Source organism: Nyctereutes procyonoides, unplaced genomic scaffold, assembly GCF_905146905.1.
Source record: "Nyctereutes procyonoides isolate TBG_1078 unplaced genomic scaffold, NYPRO_anot_genome, whole genome shotgun sequence".
NCBI lineage: Eukaryota > Metazoa > Chordata > Mammalia > Carnivora > Canidae > Nyctereutes > Nyctereutes procyonoides.
Genome location: NW_026575024.1, coordinates 44,541,468 through 44,567,498, shown reverse-complemented (window position 1 = coordinate 44,567,498; position 26,031 = coordinate 44,541,468). Strand labels below are relative to the sequence as shown.

Below are 26,031 nucleotides of genomic sequence, written 5' to 3'. Positions count from 1 at the left end.
GTAATGGCTTAAGGAATAGTAAAACATGTGCTGTGAAAAAGAGTGTCACTTACTCTAGGAAGTTTGGGAAACCCTAGATTAAGGGTTGAGCTTTGTTAATCAAATCTGTTTACAGTTCAGCTTCTCAGAACCTTGGGTATGCTGCTGTGCATCATGAACCCTCAGTGGCGCTGCTGGCGTGTTTCCCATCCTTACTGGACAAGAGAATCACTGCTACCTGGCACACCTATAGACATCCCCTAGCGTGCTACAGCAGAAAGTAGCTACTGTAATACAGGACACATATAACTTACCCTTGGGTTTAGAACATGTGAAAAACCCCAAAGATAGCCCAACTATAGTGCCAAAAACAAAACAAAAACCAAGTAGCAGAGAGATGAGAACATGTTTGTTGACACATTACTCATACCAAGCAAAGAATATTTGCTTAATTAATAACTGATCTGAGTATTTTCTTTAATCTGGCCTGATTTCTCAAGCCTGTTTAATTGCCCAAGCTATTTGACTTGTCATCTTCAAGAGTATTTTTTCACGTGGAAGGGCAACTGGCAAACTTGTTATTTGCAGATTTAACTGGGTAAACTTACTAAATTTACAAAAATGTTACGGAATTTTTAAAAAAGCAATAAAATAAAAAAAGGAATAAAAAAAGCTAGTCAGTACATTCCTAAATTGTATCTTGAAAGTCAGCTAGTGTTTGAGGGCAGAGGCAACTAGGATGGCCAGGATCAAAGGCACATCTGTGTTCACCCTCAGTGCTTCAGGGTCTGGACCAGTGTCACCCCAGTTGCTGGGTGTCACATGGGTCCTAACTGTGGACTACTGAGGTCTTGTCTAGTTGGCCAGGAGGAGCATTTCTGATTTTAATACCCTTTGGTTAAGTGCAGATGCAGAGTCCAAGGGTGAGGTAAAAGCAGGTCAAAATGCTAATATAAGTGACTAATCAGTCTTCCTGTAATTCTGTCCCATTTATGTTGCGTAAGAACAAAAACTAATGGTCACGTTCCCAATGTAACCTCTTAACACCACTTTCTGGCCAAGTGCCAGCATGAAATGCATGAAGGAAAAAGTTTACCTTCTCAGGGGAGAAGATAAAAGATTTCTCTTAACCTCAACACCAGAGTAAGTCCTTTCAGGGGCAAAAGCTTTTTAATAATCATTTCTATGGGTTCTTCTTCAGCAACTTCTTTTACTCACTGGATATTTTCAGGTACGTATTACAAGTAAAACTATACATGAAAATACAAGCATAGCCCGTGACCTAGTTTTATGGCCTTTCTGTAGGAATTAGGTCCTTTTTCTCCTTTAAAGAAATCTCAGTATCTTTTTATATTTTGAAAAAAAAAATTTTAAGGAATAGTAAAACATAATTTTTTTTCAAAGATTTTATTCATGAGAGAGAGGCAGAGACACAGGCAGAGGCAGAAGCACAGGGAGCCCAATTCAGGACTCGATCCCAGGATCCTGGGATCATGACCTGAGCCAAAGGCAGATGCTCAACCACTGAGCCACCCAGATGCCCCCAATCCTGATCCAATTTTATAAAGGACCAATAAGCTTCCAGAACACATTCAGAGTCAACAGTGCATTTTATTATACATCTTAGATTTATACATTTCATATATGCTTTTAAAGCTTCAATTAACAGTTTGATACAAAATAAAAAATACATATGCAGCAGTGGTTCTCAGGCACAGAATTTAGGAGGAGACTGGAGCAAGTTTTTTTTCCCTAGCACATAGTGAATATTATGAACCAAAATAGTGGAATGTTTCCATCTGACCTAGCTGCCTTTTTTGATTGAATTTTATTACAGTGAAAGGCTTTAGTAGGTATGATATTGCTAACTGGAAACAATGAGACTCAAGTTTATAACCTGTATTTTCTTGAAGTCTGTAAGACCTAAATAATTACTTTTCTCCTAATACAGCTCCAAGATCATCCAATGAAAATAATACTGTCCATAAAATATCTGGAGCATCAGCCTAAGAACCACTGCTCATGGTTATTCAATGTCTTCAGGCCTCACAGGATGAGGTAAAGGTATGATGGATTTCTTCTCAGTGTCTCTGGAAAGTGCTTTTCTCATATCTGTTAGGAAGCAAAATTTAATATAAGTACCCAACTACCAAAATGTCTTATATCAAAGTGTGTATGTGTGTATATATTTATATATATAGTTCCCATAAGAGGTTTGTTCCACCCCCACGTTTACCAGGTCCTCAGAGACATGTTTTTAAGAGAGACTCCCAGTCACAAGTACTCAGCTCTTCCTATCAATGTTCTTTTGACAAAATCTTAGTAAGATTAACATGCGTATAACATAAACAACTGATAGTAATTAACCACTGGTTAATGTAAATTAATCCGTTAATAGGTTCATAAAGACAAGTTAAAGGAGACTTAAATATTATAGCTCAAATTTAAAATATTAAGTCCAACAAATATGGTTCTTTTAAATGTATTAAAAGGACTACTTCCGTGTGTAGAATGAATGTAAATGTTTTGGCTTCTTTATGGGGATACTGCCACAGAAGGGAGCTCACCATAGGCATCTTCGTCGGGCTCCCCATTGCTGGCTGAGTAGTACTCTATGACTGTCCTGTATACGCTGTAGCCCAACCGCTTGTACATGTTCACTGCAACTTGGTTAGATACTCTTACAAAGAGATCAACAAAAAATCCACCCTTTCTTTAATTAAAAAAAAAAGAAAGAAAGAAAGAGAAAGAAAGAAAGAAAGAAGAAAGAAAGAAAGAAAGAAAGAAAAAGAAAGAGTTATAATGTGAGACACACTTGTTTTTAGTTGGCTTTGACTACTATTCAAAGAATGCTAGTAACAGGACTTTGCAGATGATTATCTCATACCAATTTCTATTACTGAGGATATATGACAGTACAAAGATGATTTTCTGTTGGCATACTAACAGTTTAAAACCTGTACTTTCTTAAAAGATAAGCTTTTTTAAAACATTTAAAACCATAATTCTACCTCTTAAAAATTTACTGAATATTTTATATCACAATAAATTACATGCTCATTTTAACAACTAGTGATACAATATTTTCACCCATATGTACAAATTAAAGGTTTTTGAACAGTAGCAAGCACCCATGTAGCCATGGCCCAAGTGTAACTACAGGACACTGGCTGCCTGACCCTGGCAGCTCTGAAGCCCTCGGGTCTCTGGTCATTGACAGCCATCCCCCTTACCCAGAGGTCTCCAAGTCCTGACTCTTACTCTCATTGGCTCCTTGGTTTTTGTTGCAGGTTCATCAGCTAGTATAGTTTTTCCTATTTATGAACTTTCTGTAAGTGTTATACTTTGTATGTCCTGTGGTGATTTGCCTTTCTCAGTAATATGCAAGTCAGCCTGGAGTGCTAGATCTTGTTCACCTTCCCTTTGTTTAGCACTCCATTGTATGGATGGATATACAAGTTGTCCATGGTCCCACAGATAAACATTCCTGGTTTCTATTATAAACTATGCTGCTATGAATATTTTTATTGTCTCATGGTATAATATCTTAGGTCTACAGCTGGGAGTGTGATCATTGGTTCATACGGGTAACTTCAGGTTTTTTAGGTAATACCCATTTTCCAGTCAGCTTACACTCCCAGAGGAGGGTAAGACTCCATTCCCAGAGTGCCAAGGCTTGGTACATCAGACTATTTTTTTAAATCTCGTTAAGTATCTCAGAGTCATTTTAATTGACATTTCTCATGTCAATTAATGAGGCTAAATATATTTTTGTAGGCTGTTTAGGTTTTTATTTTTCAGTCCTTATTAGTCGGTCTTTCACACTTTTTTTTTTTTTCCTCTCCCCATCTGTGGTTCTCTGTGTATTCTGGATCGTTGACATTGTGTAAAGGATTGTTGTAAATCTATTCTCAATTTGTGGGCTGACTTAATATCATTTGATGAACAGTGTTACTTCAATGAATTTGCATACGAGCCTGTCCCTTACAGATTTTTAGTAGCTTAAGTTCTTTTCTACCCTGAGGTCCTGGATATACTCTATTTTACCTTAAAAGAGCTTTTGAGTTTTGCTTTTCATATCTAGGTTTTTAATCTGGAACGGATTTGTGTACAAGGTAATAGTCTGGGTCATTTTTTTCCATGTGGCTATCCAGTTGTGCCACCATCTTTACTGAAAAGCATATCCCTTCACTGCCGCTCTGCAGTTGCCTCCTCTGAGGTATGTCAAAATCCATGTATCCTTGCATCTGTTCCTCCGTTCTCTTCCACTGGTCTAGGCAAGTACTCCAGCACTGATACAGAGCTTACTCATTACAGCTTGATATGTGGAGGGGCAAACCCACCCACTTTGTTGTTGTTCAAACAATCTTACCTTACTTCCTTCCATTCCCCTGTAAGTTTCTTCCCCCCCCCCCCGTAAGTTTCAGAATCAATTTAACAAGTCTCACAAAAAAAGACTTGAGATTTTGATTACAATTACACTGGCTCCATGGATAAAATACCAGTTTAGCTGTCCATGCCACTGAGGTAATTCTCTGTCTGCTAAGATAGGTCATCTTTTCTCTATCTCAGGAAAGACTTTAGAGAAGTCTTACACAGAGAAGTCAGATATTTCTCAAAGGGCTTAATGTATTTTGATGCCTTTGTAAACTGGCATCTTTTCCTAAATTTTACTGTTTGTATAGAAATGAAATTTAATTTATACTGACTATCCAACAACTCTGTTTAGCTTTTAAACATTTATTTGTAGCTTCTTGTGGTTTTGTTTGTACAATCTTATGTGTATAAAATAAGAGCTTTGTTTCTTCTCAGTCCTCGTATCTTTGATTTTTCTTGCTGTATTGTCTAGGATTTCCAGTAAATTACCAGAGAGGGGCTCTGATGTAGGCATCAGATGATGTAGGCTCAGATGTAGGCATCCTTATCTCATCCCTTTCTTCAAAGAGAAAGCATTCAATGCATCACTGCTAATATTTACTACAGGTTTTGGGTAGATAGGTTTTTTTTTTTTTTTTTTTTTTTTTAGATTAAGGAAGTTCTCCCCTTTTATTTCCTACATTGCTAAAAGTTTTTGACCAATAGGATTTTATCAAAGCATTATGCATACATACTGAGATAACATGTTCTCCTTTAATCTGTTAATATGGTGGAATACACTTAAAAGATTTTTCTTATGTTAAAACTTTTCTTCCCGTGATACACTGATCCATTTTGCTAAGATTTTAGATGCTAAGACTTTTGCATCTATAGACTGATAAATCTTCTTCAGATTTTCATTCTCATATTGCTTGAGTTTTCTTATATATGTATGTTATTCTAGCCTTAAAAAATGTTGAATTTTTTTTGTGTGTAAAAGTGAACATATAGTCATTACTACTTAGAATAGTTGGTACAATTTGCTAGAGAAGCCATAGCTTTCTAGAAAGATTTTTGCCAACTAATCGTAATCTGTTAAGAAAATGGGTCTGCTTGCAATCTATTTTTATACTGCTCTCAAGCTAAGAACAGTTTTTAAAATGTTGAAGGGGTGTTTCATATACACACATACACATATACAAACACACACTAGAGACATGAGCTGGTCTCTAAAGCCTAAATATTTATCTGCCTCAGAAAAAGTACTCACCCTTATTCTTTGCCTTTGATCAGTTTGTCTAATTGTTCTATCAATTAGAAAGAAGCATGTTCAACTCTCCCATTAATAACATTTTGCTTATTTCTCGTATTATCAATTTTCGCATTTTTACTTTGAATTTATGTCACTATGTACATAAAATTTGTAATTATTACACCTTCTAATGGCACTGTATCTTCTTACCTATAAGCAATGACCCTTTTTTACTCTGATAATTACTGAACTATAATACGACTATGTTAAGCGTATCAACGGTCTTTTGGTTATAATTTGCATGATAATTTTAAGAATTTATTTCAATCTTTGTCTTTAATCTTCACATATACTTCATGCAAATGGAATACAGTTCTGACAGTCTTTGTCTTTATTTTACTGTTGTAGAACACTTTAACATGAAGTTTTCCCTCTTAATAAATTTTAAATGTACACTATTGTTTACTACAAGTGTTGTACAACAGACTGATTTAAGAATAAATAGGCTTATTTATTCTGTTTAACTGAAACTTTATACCTGCTGGTTAGTAACTTATTTCCCCCTCTCCCCAGTTTCTGGCTACTACCATTCCACTCTTATATTTATCTGTTTTAGCTACCTTGTATAACTGGAATCACACATTATTTGTCTTTCTGTGAATGGCTTCACTTAGCAGAATGTCTTCAAGTCTTTAACTGGAGTAATTAGTTCATTTTCATTTAGTGTTGTATTTACTGATTATATTTGGATTCATAGCTAACATCTCGTTTCAGGCTTGTTTTACCACTTTAATTTCCTTTTTCTCTCTTGGTTTTTAAATGTATACACGGTTAAAAATACATGTATGTATGTATGTAGATAGGTATATATATATGTACACATACACAAATCTTAGCAACAATTCCAAAGTAAGGAAGATTTAGAAACTGAAAAGGAAGGCAGCTTAGAGGTTTTCTACTGTAAGATAATCTATAAGTACATTAAATCGTATGTCTAGGGTGATAGCTAACTAGAACCCATTTTTTAACTTCCTGTCCACTATATAATAATGCCAAATACCTTTTTTCAACAAGATAATGCCATTAACAAATAAACTAAAACTTTTCAAAGACCAGAAGAGATTTCTTTTTCAGCTAATACAAGTTTCTCTCTTCCCTGAATAAGCTCAAGTTCGTCTTGCCCCCAACTTGGCCCAGAGCATTTTCAGGCCATGGTTACTTCTTTAAAACTTACCTTTTTAAATCCATTAAGTGGAAAGCCTCAAGAGCCCTTCTCAGCAAATACCCCCTTTCCTATATACTTCTAGGCATTTAAGAGTAGAGAAAAAAAATAAGTGGCAGCTTGACAACTGATTAAACTTATACACACATCTCTTAATCTCTTAGAATGGGAGCTGGCAGGAGTCTTTTAATTATATATATATATATATATGTGTGTGTATATATATATATATATATATATATATATATATATATTTTTTTTTTTTTTTTTTTAAGATTTTATTTATTTATGAGAGAGAGAGGCAGAGACACAGGCAGAGGGAGAAGCAGGCTCCATGCAGGGAGCCCGATGTGGGATTCAATCCCGGGACTCCAGGACCCCAAGCCAAAAGCAGACACTCAACCGCTAAGCCACCCAGGCATCCCTTAATTATATTACTTTTATCTCACGTTAATAATGAGGGTGTTTGACATACACAACAGGTCTTTTTTTTTTTAAAGCCCTAATGCTGGTACTTCCCAAACTGTGCTCCAGAGTACTCCAAGGTGGCCCAAACTCTTAGAGGTGCTATAGGATATTTCAAACGTTTGGGGAAAACACAAACCTTACATGTCAGACACTGGCAAAATACCAGTTTGATATAATTCACAAATGCAGCATTACATGGTGTTACATTCCTTTTGATGACAGAGTATCTTTTATGAAGCCAAGTTTTGGCAGGTCCCATGATTAAAACTCAATACCACAAGAAAGTCAATATGAAACAAGAATGCAGGTGGTTGTGTCCAATCTGTTTCCAAGGTTGAGGGGTCATGTAATGCCCAAAAAGGCACACACATCTCATTAGTAGGTAAACACAGTTATTTAACAATGAAATAAAAATATTTTTTCTTTCAACGTGTTTATTTTTTTCCTAAACAGCTACTAGGTTGTTAGGTCACAAATACTAAACAGGCCATAACAGCTTAAATCTAAACTGAGGGATTTTTTTTTTTTTTTTTGGCCTTAGGGACACTATGAAAAAAAAAAATCACTGAGAAGCCAGGAGTGATGTTAACAGAAAATTTGGGAACATCTGCCACAGGGTCAAGAACACTAAAGGAAACCTTAAGGGCTAGTTTTTTATTGTACCTCTTACCCAACATATAAGCCCATGGCAGGTCACCCATTTTGCCTGAATATTCCTCAGTGGCAAGATAGAGACAATACTACTACTGTGAATATGTGAATACTGTAGAAAATGAAATCCTGTAAACAATAAAGCACAATATTCAGCCTGAACAGGAAAAAAATCTTAAAATTTTCACTATGAGAAATATCAAATAGATAGGGTTCATACTTGAAAAGCAGTATCTTACCTTTCTGAAATCTCCTCTAATAACTCCATAAGTTTAGCAGCCAAACCAAGGCGTCGAAATTCTGGGGCGACAGAGAGAGCTGTGACGTGCCCATGCCATTCTTCCCGAGCTACTGAACCTTCCGCTTTACCCATAACTGCCAACAAAAGATTACACTCAGTAATTAAACACATGGATTTATACATGAATATAGACTATTGGTTACATTTTTATTAGAGAGGAAACTAATGACAAAGTTTTAATTTTTAAGGAACAAAGTCATCTACTTAGCAGTTATTAGTGCTCTTATTTGAATCTCACTTAGAGAAAGGTTTCTTTAAAAAAAAAAGAATGATACACTAAAAACACAACTGATTTTTAACACAGAGCCAGATTATGTATTTTTTTAAATATCTGCATTTTATGTTGGTATGTATACACAAAACTGAGATAATCCACAGCTCAAATTTTTATTAAGTAATGCTACTAATCAGTGAAGATGCTACAATCCCTGCATTATGTACCAAATAAACCATGTAGAAAAATGTAACATAAACACAGAATGAAAGATCCAAGAATCCTAAAACCATTATCTGTCTACTTCACTGCTGTATCTATCCCCTGGGGCCCTAGAGCACAATGCCTAAAACATAGCATCAGCAACCATTTAATGGTTAAAGGAAATAAAATTATAGGCATCATGATTGTATTTCCACTTCTGCAATCAACTTAATTGGTTGAAACCTATGTTAAAATCTCAACTGCCGGGCAGCCCCTGTGGCGCAGCGGGTTTAGCGCTGCCTGCAGCCCAGGGCGTGATCCTGGAGATCCGGAATCGAGTCCCACGTCAGGCTCTCTGTGTGGTGCCTGCTTCTCCCTCTGCCTGTGTCTCTGCCTCACTCTCTCTCTGTCTCTATGAATAAATAAAATAAAATCTTAAAAAAAAAAATCTCAACTGCCTACCCAAAACAATTCTAGTGGTATTATACTTACTATAACCCATTAACTCTCCACCAGGTGCCTCCGCAACAATGAAGTACTCTGGCCAGTGGGCGAGGTACTGTAAGTAAAAAGGAATCCCATACTAGAGTCTTGTTAAGGAGTATGGAAAGTAATGGACAGTAGAGTTCTTCATAAAAGGAGTATTGTGAAGAAAGTTTCCTTTAAAAAGTATATTGTTACTTTATCCCCAGCTCTTCATGTGTGTGTGATTTCTATATTTAGTCAGTACATTAAATATTTAGGTTAGCACTAATAATTTATAACAAAATTGCCTGAATATGTAACTTCAAAAATGTAAGTGCAGACAACACCATCTAACAGAGCAGAGAACCAGGACTCTGAAGTTCTATCATCTCTATCCATACTGATCACACTGTTATCTAAATCTCTGCACAACACTTATCACTTGTTTACTGGCGCTCTCCCTTTTGGATATGAATGTCATGTACTGTTCATTCTATCCCTGGTGCTTATCCCTGTGCTTCTATCCCTTGGCACAAAGTAGATGCTCAGTACATTTGTACATTGACCCGTAATTGCACTAGGAAATTAATGACTATCCTACTTTAGCTTCAGCCATGTGACTGTGAAAATAACTTTAGAAGTTAATTACTTCCAGAGTCAACAATTACTGAGTGTCTCCCCTGTGCTGATTCAAATTCTCCATATCTGGTACTACAAATAAAAGGTGACTTAAGAGTGACAGCCTGAATAATCTGCTCGTTAGTAACTCCTCAACCCCAGTGTCCTTACTGCCATGTGCTCATTCCTCTATTCCTTCTGTAAGCCGGCTGATGCAAGTCCATGAGGGGCCACCATCAATCACAATTTTTTTTTAAAGCTCCTCGAAAATCTGTTCACTAGTAAATTCTTCACACTCTCATCTGAAAGACAGCCACTATTTTGAGCACTCTTCCAACATAACCCTTAGCATGGCAGGCCAGCCAGTCTTGTCATTCAGCCACTGCACACACCATAACCACCTCTCCTCTGGCTCAGTAACCACGAAGGCCTGGCAGGTTACTTTCAAACATGGCCCCACTTGGATTATGGGACTTTTCCTGTAAATTATAAGTGTAACTAGATACACACCATGTAAGTTGATTTGCATCCTAATTCTTTACCTTACTATACAGTGTAAATTTTTCTCTCATTCAGAAATCTTTTCTTTAAACATGGAGGGCTCTTTAAAAGGTCATTTTTGAAATACAAAGGGAATACTTCAGTGTTTTGCTTTTTCACTCAGCTTTGTTTCTGATACATAGCCCTGTTGTTACCTCCACCTAAAGTTTATTTTTAATACCGTACAGTATACTCCATTGCGTGAACAATATGGGTTATTTTCAGTTTCTCGAAAATCTTTTAAAATTCCTCACGAATACAGTATAATTTAACATTTCCTTATTGTTGTGTATGAATGCTATTCCAAATTTTTGATAATTCTGCAATAAATATTTTTATAATGATTAACTTGGGGGTTAACAAACATATCCTATCAAGAGACAGATAGTAAATATTCAAGGCTAGATGGATCTTATGCTCTCTGTTCCAACTACTCTAACTATGAAAGCCATGGACAAAGCTACAGACAATATGTAAATTATTCAGCATGGCTGTGCCTATTTACAAAATATAAAACTATTTACAAAAATAAAAATAGGCAGCAGACCAAATTTGGCTGATCCTACATCTAACTGACTCTACTATTACTTTCAGTTTGTAGGAAATGCAGTTACTTACTATGTATTACACTGCCAAAGTGCCTTCTAGAAAAACTAGCAATTTATACTGTCACTAGCAATTTATGAGGATGCTTCTCTTACTCTTATCAGCATGAGTTTTATCATTTTTTTTAATCCTTGATAATCTGAAAGGTAAAGCATGGCATCTCATTTTGGTTTTAATCCATGTCTTTTGACTGGTGAGACTGAACTCTTAATTTCATTAGCTTCTTATATGCCCTCTTTTGTTAGATTATCAGTTAATATTACATTCCTACCTTGCAATGGACATGGAGTATAAGCTAGAAAGCCAACTTTGTTTTAAGCCACTGAGAATGTGGAGTTGTCTATTAGTACAACAGAACCCAGAGCATCCAACTTCACATATCTTTGTCCATTTTTCATTGGGGAACATGATAGATATGGCTAATTATTATCCCCAAATCCTTTCTTAACTTTAAGTAGCAAGCCCTAATTTAAAGCTAGGCTCATTCCCAAACGTATAGCTAGGTGAGTGTGGCATGAAGCAGATGTTGGTCATTGGGATACAGAGGGCCTGTGTGGTACTTCCTAAAGGTACCCCTGAAGGGGAAGGTCATTCTTACCTTCCCCTCTGTTGATCCTCCTGCCAGGAACATGGACTTGATGCTCTTTGCTCTGGCAGCTATCTGGGACAGGAAAGCAGCCAAGGCCACCTTGGGAGTGATAAAGTGGTTAAAGTGCACAGCCAGGTCGCCGACGACTACATGAAACTACCACAGACTGCCCATCACCCGCTGGGCTCCAGTCAGCTGATGTTGCTGCATTCTGTTACACGGAGCCATACTTACTACCTATTGCAAGGTACATTTATGACGTCATTCTGTTACCACCTGGTCAGGCAGATGTAAGACAGCTCTTATTCCTAGTTTGTTTTTTTACATTGCTTTCAATGTTGCTTATGTTTCTTGGCCTGTAAGTTTCAAGTCTATTTTTTCCTTAGTTTCTCCATGTTCCTTACTCTTAGCCTTTAACTTTTTTTTTTTTAAAGGATACAGTTTCTGTAAGTGGATCCAAGTTACTAAAAGAAAGAAAAGAAATGTCAGTAGTAAGCAGTGTTGACAAAACCAGTTTAAATAAGCCACTAAAACCAAAAATATGCACAAAGAAAACAAAACATGCTACATCCACAACTTTAAAACCAACTTTAGGGCTAAGGAAGATGGCGTCAGCTACCAAATGGCTAAACCGGGCCATCACAGCCACTAAAAAGATACTATACACTTTCATTTCACTCTTTCTTCCTTACAAATTACTTTATAGTTAAGTAGTTAGTGTATCTGCATCAAAACCTTCCATTTTCTAAATGGCATCATATAGAAATCATTAATGGAACTGGGGCCCAACCAGGCACCTAAATCACAGAAAGTAAAACTAGCTCCCTGCAGTGTCTGATAGCAGCCCTTCCCACCCATCTCTGGGCCTTCACCTGCTCAGTGTGGGTGTGGGCCCTCACCATTTGAGTAAGTCTGCTCCACACACTTCTACATTCTCACCTCCTCTTCCCCACCACTCCATCCCTTAACTTCTGGAGGAAAACTCTTTGACCTGGCTCTGGGGCTGCTCAGCACCTGTCTCACCAGCGTATCTGATCACAACACTCCTGAATCAGCAATTCTTAAAATGAACCTCTCTAGCTGTCTGCAGAGAGCTCTGCCCCTTACTTTCCTATTCAATTAATGGAACCACTATTTTGCCAGGATCAAAACCAGCCACCTGCAAATCTTCCTCTTATATATGCAAATTCTTCTCTGGGATCCTTACCAAGGCACTTCTCTAGGCCAGTAGTTCTCCAACTTTTGGGTTACTTTTGGGTTCCAGAACCCCTTTACGCTCAAAAATTATTGAGGACCCCAAAAAACTTGTTTATGTGTGTCATATCTACTGATATTTAATTTTAAATATACATTTTAAAATAATAAATCAAGGGATCCCTGGGTGGCGCACCCAAGGGATCCCTGGGTGGCACCTGCCTTCAGCCCAGGGCGCGATCCTGGAGACCCGGGATCGAATTCCACGTCGGGCTCCCGGTGCATGGAGCCTGCTTCTCCCTCTGCCTGTGTCTCTGCCTCTCTCTCTCTCTCTCTCTCTCCCTCTATCATAAATAAATAAATTTAAAAAAAGAAATAAAATAATAAATCAATTACATGTTAATATGAATAACTTAAAACAAAAACAAAAAGTCACTCTACTTTCAAGAACACAATTTAGCAACAAGAAAAGCATTGCTTTGGGGCACCTGGGTGGCTCAGTCAAGTGTCTGCCTTCAGGTCAGGTCACAATCCCAGGGTCCTGGGATCGAGCCCCACGTCAGGCTCTCTGCTTCTCCCTCTCCTGCCTCCTGCTCCACTGCCTGCTTGTTGCACACATGCCCAGGCCCCCTGCTCCCGCAATTCTCTTTCCTCCGGGGGTAGATGCGCAGACATGCTGTACACTTAGCCATCAGCAAGCTGTTCCTGACGTGGCTCCCCACTCCCTCCACCTGAAATGCTCTCCCCACTCAGCTTCCAAGAGCTACCATCAGCTTTTCCTCCCACCAGAGTGGGCCATTAGGTCTCCTTCAACACCGGATGCCCTGGGGCAGCATCCCGGAACTTCTTTTGTCCTGTCCACACTCACTACACCACTGACATCACCTCTACCTCCTGGTTTTATTAATACCATCTGTATAGTGTGGCCCCCCAAATTGCGATCTTCAGCCCAGATACCTACCTGACTTATCCACCTGGGTGTCTCAGTGCACCTAGCAGAGAAGCCCAACTCCTAGGAGGGCCTCTCCAAGATCTAGCCACTGACTCTGCCTCATCTTCTCAACACTCCCACCCTCTCACTACTCCACCCATACTTGCTGCGCCTCCCCTCACGAAGAGGTACCTGGTGCCCTTACTACCCTCTCTGCCTGGAAGTTCTTCCAATAGCCACAGGACTCACCCCCTCCCTGCCCTCGGTCTTTCTTCCTAAATATCCTACCTAAAGCTGAATCCCTATTCACTTCCTATTTCCTTTTCCTGTGGGTTTTTTTTTTTTTAAGATTTTATATATTTATTCATGAAAGGCAGAGATACAGGAAGAGGGAGCAGCAGGCTCCCTGCAGGGAGCCTGATGCAGGACTTGATCCCAGGACCCCGGGATCATGCCCTGAGCTGAAGGCAGAGGCTCTACCACTGAGCCACCCAGGCATCCCTCCCTTCCCTGTTTTCACGTTTTTCTTTGTACTGAACACTAAGTTCTATATGTTGTACTTCCTTATCTTTTTTCCACTCTAAAATGTAAATTCCATAAAGAAAACATTTTTTGTTTTGTTCCCTGCTGTGTCTCCAGCACTGAGCACAGTAGGCATGCAAATGTTTTTCCAAAAGTAAAATACGTAATTATTTGGATCTATTGCATCTTCACTTCCTACTGCAATCACTTCTTATCCAGTAATTCCCAGAATTCTCTATGAAAGTACCCTAATCAAAGTGAGGAGTGGGAGGAAATGGGAAGGAAGAAAAGTTCCCAATGGCATATTCTGAAGAGGCCTTAAGAAGTTAGACAATTCTTTGAAATCTAAGGTTTTATTATATTCCTGCTTATTTTCTTCTACACTGTTCAATTTTATATAAGTGTTGAGCCTTCCTAGATCTTCAGCTAAAACAACGTTTTGCAGGTGCCTGGGTAGCTCAATCGGTTTAAGAGCCTGACTCTTGTTTTTGGCTCAGGTCATGATCTTGGGATTATGAGGGCTCCACCCCTCCCCTTGGCCACTTGCACGGATGGTGCGAGCTTGCTCTCTAAAAAAAAACAAAACTAAACTAAACTAAGGGTTTGCCCTGTCTACTCTTAAAGCTCCAAGGCACACTGTCCCTTCCCAGGCCTGCACCTCTCAAACCCAAACCTTTGTCAAGTCATCATCTCTGGGCTGCTACCAAGACATCCTAAATGGCTTACCTGTCTGGTAAAACTCCTGTAGTCTTCTCACATTCACATAACTGTGAGGAGCTCGAGCTCCAGAGCCCTGATCCTTAAACAGCTGAGCATAAGCATTTCCAAAGTGTCCCCAGGTGGTCAGGGACCAGTCTTAAAGAACCCACACGTTTGTAGGGCCAATCTCCTTGGATTAGCTTCCTTGCTTCATTCACTCCCACCATGGAGCTCCGTCGCCTGGGGCAATGCTCTTGAGCTCTCATTACCTTAGTTTACTCATACAAAAAATGGGGATAATGAGAGCACCTACTTCAGAGAACTGTGAGGATTAAATGTGCCAGTACCCAAGGGGTGGGGTGGGGTGGGGTGGGGGCACCACAAGTTACACTGCATTGACTCAAAGAGGCCCAACAGGCAAGTCTGAATCCTCCAACAACAGAGTAAAAGTCCAGCCTCGCCAGTTGCCCGGAAGGCTCAGTGAGAGAAACCCACGGCTCCGGTCGCATTTGTCTGCCCACAATGCAACCTTTCACTTTCACCCCTGCTTCCTTCTCCACAACTTCCTCATCACGGTCAACATCTCATCCATCCTTCAAAGCTTATCCCCTCTGAAAGGGGATAAGAGCCACCTCCTCTCAAGTTCTTCCCGTCCTCCTAAAACTTGATCCTCAGCTTTCACACATTGCCCCGCCGTCTTTAAAGTGGATTTTGGACTGGTGGGTGGACGGACCGACAGATACGCGATGGATGGATATCTGACTGGTGGACGGACCGAGGTGTGATGAAGTCGCATAACAAAATGTCAACTGTAGAATCCAGGCGGTGTGTCTACTCAGGTGTTCTGGGTAAAACTCTGTCAACTTTTTTTAATGTTCAGAAACTTCCTTAATAATATGTTTTCTTAAAAAAAAAAAAAAAAAAACAACTGGTACCTGCAAGTCGCAAGTCCTGCCCTAACTGGGAAGTGCACAAGCACTTAAGGGCAGGACTTGGGGAAGTGCACTCGGCGGGCCCGCAGCAGCGCACGCCCCTTCGCCCCCGGCCGGACGCGCGGCCTCAGCAGCAGCGAGGCGGGACCCTCCGCGCAGAAACACGAAGGGGGTGGGCGGGGCCGCGTCCGGGCTTTACTGCGGTCGGAATGAGCCCTCCGCAGGCGGCGGCGGCGCCACGTCCTGGCGCTCAGCGGACACCTGGACGCTGACCTTGCAGCGGCCGCCGACGCCCAGAAGCCGCGCGGCCCGTCACCCGCCCGGACCCGGGCCGCAGGCGACAGAGCCGTGGCGGGCTCGGGCCGGCGCCCGCTCCCGGCTCGGTCCCCTGCTCCGCTCCGCCCCCCGGCGCGCCGCCGCGGGCCGCCGCGCGCTGCCCCCGCCCAACGCGCACGCCGCGCCGCGGAAGGAAGCTGCGGCCAGGAGGGCCCGCCCCCCGCCGGGCTCCGGCCCCGCCGCCCCGGGGACGTGCCGGGGACGTGCCGGGGACGGCCGGCGGCGGCGGCGGCGGCGGCTCCGCGGGCCCCGGCCACCAGCACTGGCCCTGGGTGCCGCACTCACATGTTGTTGAAGCGGAAGAGGTCATCGCACGTGAAGGCCCGGAGCGTGGTCATCGCGCCGCCGCCCAAGTCGGCTCCCTGCGACCCCGCGCCCGTCCCGCCGGAAACGGTCCTGCGCGCGGCCGCCGCGGTGCGGGACGGAGAACTGCTTCCGGGACACGAGGTGCTCGGCAACCAGGGCAGAGGCGTGGCGCCCTCTGACGGCGGTATCTGGAACTGAAGGATTCTTCCGGTAAAGTCAGGGCGCGGGTGGGGGTGCGCTTACCCTGCGGAGCCTCAGCGCTCCGCGGGGGGGACCGGAGGAAGCAAGTGGTGTGATCTCCCGGGAAACCACAGCAGAAGGGCGGGGCTCAGGGCCCCTGGGCTGGTCTGCGACGACTGTGGAAGGAAGTGGACCAGGATGGGAGAACCCTGAGCCCGAGGGGCCTGTCCCGGCGGTGCCAGCCCAGCAGGGGGGCTCGATCTTGTCGCCCCACGTCTGCGAACATGAAGACACAGGGGAGACGGATTGTGTCACAGCGCAGGTACATAAAAGATGCTGTCATCTTACGGGCGACCAATCGAAAGATACTACTGGATTCTTTTTTTTTTTTTTACTAAGTTTTTGAATCTGGTGTGTGTTTTACATTTGCAGCATATTTCAATCCGGGAGGCGATTTGTCATCAGAAACATTTCTTCTGTTTTTAGATTTCATCGAATGTATACATGACATGTAGAGTCAAAAAGCAGATTTGCGCACTCAAATGGTTCCAGTCATACTGAGCTTTCAGATGGCTGAAAGGAACCTCAGTCTTCAAATTTAGATGTAAATCAGTTAAAGTCAAATGAAGTAAAAGAAATTCCATTCTTCAGTGGCATTAGCCACCTTTCTAGCCCTCAATAGCCCCGTGGGTAGCAGCTGCCACCGTCCCGGAGAGCACAGGTCCAGAGGCCAACAACTATCCTGCCTGCTTTTGGAGGTTCTTTCCCCTCACCCCTTTGCTAAGCAATTACTGAGGTGGTCTCGAGGGACACTCTGCAGGGGTCCTCTGCACGTAACTCCTCAGGAAGAGAGATGGATTCCAAAGCCCTCACATCTAACTGCCTTGGGATGCCAGTTGCTCCACGGGGATCTTCAGCAGCCCCCTGCCCAGAGCTGTGGGCCAGGCATGGAAGGAGGCGAGCAGATGAGGAAACGCCCATCAGAAGGCTCTCAGGACCCAAGCTCAACTGCAGGCATTGTTTCCAAAACCTCAACAATAGGTGAGTGTAAACACACAGGTCCTAGATCCTGGAGCATGCAAACTTGTCCTAGAAATGCGCTGGAGGGCAGAAGATGGCCTCATGAGCTCGTCTACCGCCTGCCAGGTATTTACACAGGGATAAAAATCTGTTTTTTGTTTGCTTGTTTCCACTGCATTTATTACTAATATAAAAAAATGTTGAAAAGAAAAAAAAATTCATTCTCAGTTCTCCAACGGCTCTCATCCTTCCCTCTTGCCCACACAACTCCTGACCCATTTCCTTAGGGCCAGTGCAAAACCGAACCTGTTCACTGCTGTTTTCACAGAAAACAACCAGTGCCAGGGATGTAGGGGAGAAGGTTAGACGAGGGCGACAGTACCGTCCAGGTTCCACCCAAGGGTAGGCCAGGTGGAGATTCACAGAACTCAGACGAAAGGGCTGGTGGCCTCACAATGACGTGCTCTAACTAAAGTGGGCTGGAGAGGAGATCGGATAGCCCGTAAGAGGCTTTAGAGGACGTCTCATGGGCTTGTGTCAAACCCCGAAAAACTGACACTAGGAGAATGGGGAGACCAGGGAGGCAGTCTGGCAGAAAATTTCACAATTCTCCCATGTTGGGAGGTGTGGAAAGTCAGGAGGGCATTAAGAGCCTCCCTCATTTTGGCAGAAAAACTTAACTCTAGTGTTGGGAAGTCACAATGATGCCACAGACACTGAGGAAAGCTATGTATGAGGGGATGCACAGTTTCACAAAGCACAGTGGTCACAGACCAGAGCAATGGGGATCATGCTACTGACTCAGGATCTACAAAATCCAAAAGCAGGGAGAGTGGCCTTTCAGGGAGCAACTCTGCACCAGTCATCCGTACTTGACTCCCGGTCAACCTGGTGAGTTTCACAGAGCAGCTGGCAACTTTGGGGGTAGGGTTCGTCACATAAAAAGGACTTAAGACAAGCAGCTAGAAGAAGGGAATGGTAGGAAACTGCTCCAGGGCTCTTAGGAATCGAGGGCAGCGCCGATGGCTGGGTGGACAGGTGCACAAGAACCAGCACCAAAGAGGTCTCCTGTTCAGCAGTCAATCGGCGAAGGGGAAGAGGATGCAGGAGGCAGTTGAAGAGAGCAAAGGTGGGGTCCTGAAGGCGAGTCTGTGGAGGCTGGATCGGAAGAAAGCCCACACGCTGGGCACCAGTGATGAAACAAAACTCTGGACCCCAAATGGGGGAGGTGGCAGATGGGGGTGGGTGTCACTGACTGAGGGTGGTGGGTGGAACAGCCTCACAGTAGCCGTCACAGGGCCACAGGGAAATGTATGGCCGCTAGGTCAGAGGGCTCCTTCCAGCCTGGATGGGAAGGCACAGTCTCACAGAGGAGGTCCGTCGACGCCTGGGTGGTGGAAGGCACAGAGGTCCTCATATCGACGGTGGCCCTTTTTGGCAAAGTGACGGCAGACAGGGCAGTTGGATTTGTCTTCCATAACTTGGGGGCCATCCTTGGGCGGGCAGGTATTTTTGATGAGAGACCAACATTTGAGCCTTTGGGGATTTCTCTGCTCTTTGTGAAAGCCTCCTCTGGAAGGACCCCAAGGCCTGGTCCAGGAAAAGGAGGTTCAGTATTGGCCCCCCACCAGCCATGACCATATGGGCTGCACCTGGGGCCCAGGCCTCCCCAGATTGGGCCTCTGCCCCTGGGAGGAGGTGGGACGCTCAGCACTGGTGGAATCATTGGTCCCCTTGATCCTGGAGGACCTCTGTGAAGAGCTGACTTGGGGTCACCAGGCTTTCCATTGGCCATGGGGGGAGGGCCCAGAGGGGCCCATGAGGGCCTCCTCATCTCCAGTCTCCTCCCGCTCTGGCAGCAGGGGCTGTTGTGGCGGCGGCGGCTGCTGCTGATTCTGCTTCTTTCCCACAGGGAGATATTTTAGAAGCATTTTCCTGTCAGCAAAACCTAATGTGCCATTTAGAATGAATGTTAAAAGATAATTTTTAGAAAAGGTAAAATTGTGATTTTCATACAAATATAAAATGAGCACACGACCAAGATCGTAATTCATCAATTAGTGAAAGAGCCAGTTGGTTGTTAGAATTTAAAGTGCACAGCGCAGGGTTCCTAGGTGGCTCAGTCGGTTAAGCTCTTGGTCATGATCTTGGGGTCCTGGGATTGGGCTCTGAGTGCAGTGAGGAGTCTGCTTGAGGAGTCTCTCTCCCTCTGTCCCTCCCCCCACTCATGCACTGGAGCACTCTCTGATAAATAAATATTTTTTTAAAAAAACTAAAGTGCACGAGGCAATCAGGAATGCTGAAATGTATGTACAAATAAATGTGATGCTGGTTAGCCTGCACAGAGCGGTAATCTACTGCATCTTTGGACATGTATGATGCGTTTCTATTTCTGTGGACAAGAAACATTTTCTTTGGGATCTCTGGCTGGCTCAGCAGTTTAGCGCCGCCTTCAGCCCAGGGCGTGATCCTGCGTCGGGCTCCCTGCACGGAGCCTGCTGCTCCCTCTGCCTGTGTCTCTGCCTCTCTCTGTGTGTGTCTCATGAATAAATAAATAAAGTCTTTTTAAAAAAATTAAAGGTGAAGACTTTGTAAACATCCATTGTTTTCTGGTGTTTAAAGTTTCTGGAGGAAAAGAGTAGGCCAACGTGACTTTTGTTTTCCCTTTTGTATGTGAGTTAGTTTACGCCGGAGTGTCATTCGTCATAACACTTCCAGAAGTAAGAGGTTCTTAGCAGTGCATGCATTTTAAGCCTACTGAAACCCTGGACTGCATCTCCTAGTGAATTTCAGCAAACACTGAAATTGAAAAAAAAAAGAATCAAAGCTGGATCACTCCCACAGAGCCACTGAGAATGCGAAATAGTGCAGCCTCTCTGGAAAACAGTTTGGTGGTTTCTTTAAAACCTAAACATGCAACTACCATTTAACTCAGCAGTTGTACTCCCAGGCATTTATCCCAGAGAAGTGAAAATTCATGTTCACATAAAAACCTGTATACAAATGTTTAAGCCAGAGTCAAAATTCTGTGTATGGTATGATTCCATTTACGTGACATTCTGGAAAAAGCAGAATTATAAGAACAGAAAACAGATCAGTGGTTGCCAGGGACTGGGGTCAGGGGAGCAGAAGGGAATCATGGGAGTGTTTTCTGGGACCGATCATTAGTGTTTCTGTCAACATTCATAGAACATACACAAAGAGAGTGAATTTTGCCATAAGATTTTTTACTGTAAAAAATAAAATCAGCAGTTTGTACATTGTTTCCACCATCTCAATAAAAAGCATGAACTACACTGAATCCCATAAAGTCTCACCGTTTTTGGAGCTTCTGGGACATGCTGTTACTGATATTTATTTCAGTGCGTTCAACTTTATTTTTAACATGCAGGAAAAACACTGTCTCTGTGCTGGCTGCACATTTTCCCCACATTAAAGATGACTCATAGAACTTTTTATTTATCATTTTACATTGTGTAATTCCTTTTACTGCTTAGTTGGAAACAACTACAAGCTTTAATCACATCGTATCACAAAACAATGTGATAAAATGTTTTCCTGCTCATTGAGACAAAACACCCGTGCTCTTGCATAAATAGTATTGACCCAGGTGCACACCCACTGTGGGAGAATTCCGCATCTAAGCAAGAAAATGGCTTGGCATGTCATCTGTTGTGGCTCGTTTCTTTTCCTTCAGATCATGAGGAAAGGACAAAGAGCATAGTGAATAGATGTACCTTGAATCCTAGGCGATGCGCTTGACAATAAAACAGCGTTGGTGGGTGGTGGCCTTCAGATAACAAATTTAGTTTTTATAAAAAAGTAACTGAGCAGGATGGATGCACTGACTCTGATCATCAGTGTAATGATCTGTGTTCAGTTCTGCTAACCAGGTTTTCAAGTGTGCTCACCACTCATATTAAGAGCTGATTACAGGTTTCCGTTAAACAAGACAGAATGTATACATCTAGTCCCTACCAACACTTCACTAAAGTGAGAATCAAAAAAAAATAATTGTTTTTCAAGGTATAAATCCACAAGAACTAGGAGAAAGAAGGAAGGAAGAGACAATAGCTAGTGAGAACTGGCAACAAAGCTATGGATGCTGATGAACTCATTGAGCAGCTAGAACAAAGCCCAGAAGACAGCAACTGCGGGAGGAGAAGCCAAGAGGCCAGGCAGTTAACTCCTCGGGCAGAGTCCAGGGAGGCTCGGGGACCTAGACAAGCCAAGCAGCAGAAAGGGAGAGGAGGAGACCCTTGCTCTCTGGAGAGGCACAAGAAGCTGTGTCCTTGAGTTCAGAGCACGAGCATGAAGAGTGAGGCTAAGACACCCTACCGACAACGGGGATTAAGCAAAACCCAGCTTCCTGAATGATGAACCCCTGCGAACTCTTTGCCTGCTTTGCTCCCAGAAGGCTGGCAGCTAGACTAAACCCTGCCCTGCCACCCCCAGAAGGATATTAGAGAATTTTTGGTAGGGAAACTGCCTGACCCAAGAGAAAACCCCCACAAATATTCACATTGTTTTTAGTCCTCTGGCAAAATGAGCAGAGTGCCACATAGTCTTCCAAGAGAAGGGACATCAGTTCACAAGCTCTGCCCAATATACACGATTTCCAACAAATTTTGTGGCGCTTTACATTTAGTTATGAATAGTTAAGTCACTGAGCATTTGAGTAGAGCCTCTAACCCAAAAGGCAGCGATCCAAACAACTAAGCAAAAATAGAACTAGATAAACAGAGGGGCACCTGAGTGTCTCTGTCAGTTAAGGGTCTGCCTTCAGCCCAGGTGATGATCTGGAGCCGTGATCTCTGGGTCCTGGGATCAAGCCCTGCTCAGCAGGGAGTCAGCTTCTCTCTCTCCCTCTCTGTCTCTTCCCCTCTGCTCTAGCTATGTCTCCTTATCTCTCAGGTAAATGAATAAAATCTTAAAAAAAAAAAAAAAAAAGAACCGGATAAACAGGAAAACAAACACTAAATTAGATCTTACTATAATATTCACAGAGAGGTAAGATACTGTATCCATGGAAGGAAAGAACAAAATGTTATAAAAATTATATTCAGAGGCAAAAAAATGTTTTGGATATTGCAATTATGTTATTATATAGAAAAAAATCAATAATTGAAGCATTGCCCTGGAAGTATAAGAAACAAAGACAGAAAGTAGGGATTAAAGCTAAAAAAGGCAGCTCAATCTAGTAAATCCAATATTCAAATAATAGGAATTCCAGAAGAAAAATAAAATGGAGAGAAAGAAATGATAATTGTAACAGTATAAGAAATGTTCTCAGAATTTAAAAATATGGATCTCGGGCAACCCTGGTGTTGCAGCGGTTTAGCGCCGCCTTCAGCCCAGGGTGGGATCCTGGAGACCCAGGATCGAGTCCCACGTCGGGCTTCCTGCATGGAGCCTGCTTCACCCTCTGCCTGTGTCTCTGCCTCTCTTTCGCTCTAAATAAATAAATAAATAAATAAATAAATAAATAAATAAAAACATTTTTAAAAAAATAAATAAAAAATAAAAATATGGGTCTCTAGAGTAAAAGAGACTATGGAGTCTCCAATAATACAGTTGAGGAAAAAAATCCACATCACTGACCTTCCCAATAGTATAGACAAAAAGAAGATTCTAAAAGTTTCTAAAAAGATTCTAGAAAATGGAAGCAAAGTAGATGACCAATAAGGAAGCAGTAGAAAGAGAAATCAAGGAATCAATCCCACTTACAATTGTACCCAAGACCATAAGATAACTAGGAATAAACCTAACCAAAGAGTTAGAAGATCTACACTCTGAAAACTATAAAACACGTCTGAAACAAATTGAAGACACAAAGAAATGGAAAAACATTCCATGCTCTAGAATTGGAAAGACAAATATTAAAATGTCTATACTACCCAAAGCAATCTACACACTCAGTGCAATCTCTATCAAAATGATACCAGCACTTTTCACAGAGCTGGAACAAACAATCCCCAAATTTGTATGGAACCAGAAAAGACCATGAATAGCCAAAGTAATGTAGAAAAAGATAAAGCAGGATGCATTGTGATGCTTCAAGCTGTATTACACAGCTGTGATCATCAAGACAGTGTGGTACTGGCACAACAACAGACATATAGATCAGTGGAACAGAATAGAGAACCCAGACGTGGACCCTGAACTTTATGGTCAACTAATATTTGATAAAGGAGGAAAGACGATCCATTGGAAGAAAGACAGTCTCTTCAATAAAAGGTTCTGGGAAAATTGGACAGCCACATGCAGAAGAATGAAACTGGACCATTTCCTCACACTATACACAAAAATAAATTCAAAATGGATGAAATACCTAAATGTGAGACAGGAATCCATCAAAATCCTAGAGGCGAACACAGGCAACAACCTCTGTGACCTTGGCTGCAGCAACTTCTTGCTAGACATGTCTCCAGAGGCAAGGGGAACAAAAACAAAAATGAACTATTGGGACTTCATCAGGATAAAAAACTTCTTTTTTTTTAAAGAGAAAGAGCACACATACAAATTGGGGGTGAGGGAAGGAGGAGCAGAGAGAGAGAGAGAGAGAGAACCCCAAGCAGGCTCAATGCCCAGCATGAAGCCCAACAAGCGCTCAATTTCATGACCCTGAGATCATGACCAGAGCTGAAATCAAGAGATAGACACGCAGCCAACTGAGCCACTCTGATGCCCAAAGATAAAGTTCTTGCACAGTGAAGGAAACAATCAACAAAACTATAAGGCAACCAATGAAATGGAAGAAGATATTTGCAAATGACATATCTGATAAATGGTTAGTATCCAAAACCTATAAAGAACTTATCAAACTCAGCACCCAAAAAACAAATAATTCAGTTAAGAAATGGGCAGAAGACATGAACAGTCATTTCTCCACAGGAGACATACAAATGGCTAATAGACACATAAAAAAAATGCTCAACATTATTTGGCATCAGGGAAATACAAATCAAAACCACAATCACACCTGTCATAATGGTTAAAATGAACAACTCAGGAAACCGGAGATGTTGGTGAAGATGTGAAGAAAGGGGAACCTTTTTGCAGGGTTGGTGAGAATGCAAACTGGTGCAGCCACTCTGGAAAACGGTATGAAGTTTCCTCAAAAAGTTAGAAATAAAACTACCTTATAACCCAGTGATTGCTCTAGCAGGTATTTATCCAAAGGATACAAAAATGCTGATTAAAAGGGGTAAATATATTCTTATGTTTATAGCAGCAACAATAGTCAAATTAAGGAAAGACCCTAAATATCCATAGGCTGATGACTGATAAAGAAGATGTGGTGTACACACACACACACACACACACACACACACACACCGACACATACACACACACACACAGTAATATAACTCAGCAATCAAAAAGTGAAATCTTGCCATTTGCAACAATATGGATGGAACTAGAGTGTATTATGATAAGCAAAATAAGTTATTCAGAGAAAGACAGATACATGATTTCACTCCTATGTGGAATTTAAAAAACAAAACATGAAAATAGGGGAAGGGAAGGAAAAATAAAATAAGATAAAAATAGAGAGGGAGGCAAACCTTAAATATAAAGAACAAACTGGGGGTTGCTGGAGGGGAGATGGGTGGGGATGGGCTACATGGAAGATGAGCTTCAAGGAGGGCACTTGGGATGAGCACTGGGTGTTATATGTAAGTGATGAAGCACTAAATTCTACTTCTGAAACCAATACTACACTATATGTTAACTAACTTGAATTTAATTTTTTTTTAAAAAGGAAGGGAGGTGTATTAGTTCAGTTTCACTAATTAGCAAACCATATAAACTTGTGACTTAAAACAATTTGTGGGTTGGTTGGGTAATTTTGGTCTGAAATGGATGCATAGCCTAAGACTGCCCGGCTCACATATCTTGTCTTCCAGACTCTCACGAAATGAGTCTAGATTTGTTCACAAGGGTGATGAGAGGGTTCTCAGCGGCAAGACAGGGCCTGCCCAATGCACTTTTCAAACATTTACTTGTCTCATGTTTGCTATTGTCCTTTTGACTAAAGTAGGTCATATGGCTGGGTCCATAGTCAAGGTGGAAGGAGATTAGCCGATGTTATAGACAAAATGAGATATAATTCTTTGGTCATTTTGACAACCATGTAAGATACACACAACGTGTACCTTGACAGGAACAAGGATTAGAAATCAATGGTATCAGACTTGTCAACAGCATCTCTGAAAGCCAGAGTCAAATGAAGGAAAATGATTTCTAACCTTCAAAATTCTGAGAGACAATTTCTAATTGAATTGTAGAATTCTACAGCCAGCCAAACCATCAAGCACTAGTAAGGATAAAAGAACTAGAAGGTATGTAAGGCCTCAAATCTTTCACCTCCAATTCTTCTGGATGGTGTACTTCAAGAAAACAACAGCAACAACAAAAATGAGTAAAGAAAAAGACAAAAAAG

General features: G+C 41.9%; 1 protein-coding gene, 1 long non-coding RNA gene and 1 pseudogene across 3 annotated transcripts; 1 reads left to right on the top strand and 2 right to left on the bottom strand.

Moving 5' to 3' along the window:
• Positions 1-1,570: 1,570 nt before the first annotated feature.
• On the bottom strand, positions 1,571-16,492 carry NAA20 (N-alpha-acetyltransferase 20, NatB catalytic subunit). Of its 2 annotated transcripts, XM_055306744.1 has the most exons (6): positions 16,365-16,492; positions 11,905-11,929; positions 9,140-9,230; positions 8,168-8,303; positions 2,547-2,692; positions 1,571-2,091 (listed from the first exon to the last, which is right to left on the bottom strand). In XM_055306744.1, the coding sequence occupies exons 1-6, from the start codon at positions 16,415-16,417 to the stop codon at positions 2,006-2,008; spliced, it is 537 nt and encodes a 178-aa protein (XP_055162719.1). In that variant the 5' UTR covers positions 16,418-16,492; the 3' UTR covers positions 1,571-2,005. The 2 variants fall into 2 exon arrangements, with proteins under 2 accessions (XP_055162719.1, XP_055162728.1); XM_055306753.1 differs by lacking the exon at positions 2,547-2,692.
• A 259-nt stretch (positions 16,493-16,751) lies between these two features.
• LOC129497707 (uncharacterized) lies at positions 16,752-17,816 on the top strand. The gene is made up of 2 exons (XR_008661992.1): positions 16,752-16,887; positions 16,998-17,816. It is a non-coding gene; the product is annotated as an uncharacterized LOC129497707 (long non-coding RNA).
• Positions 17,817-18,947: 1,131 nt separating this feature from the next.
• Positions 18,948-21,068, bottom strand: LOC129497687 (proline-rich protein 3-like; annotated as a pseudogene).
• Positions 21,069-26,031: the final 4,963 nt, after the last annotated feature.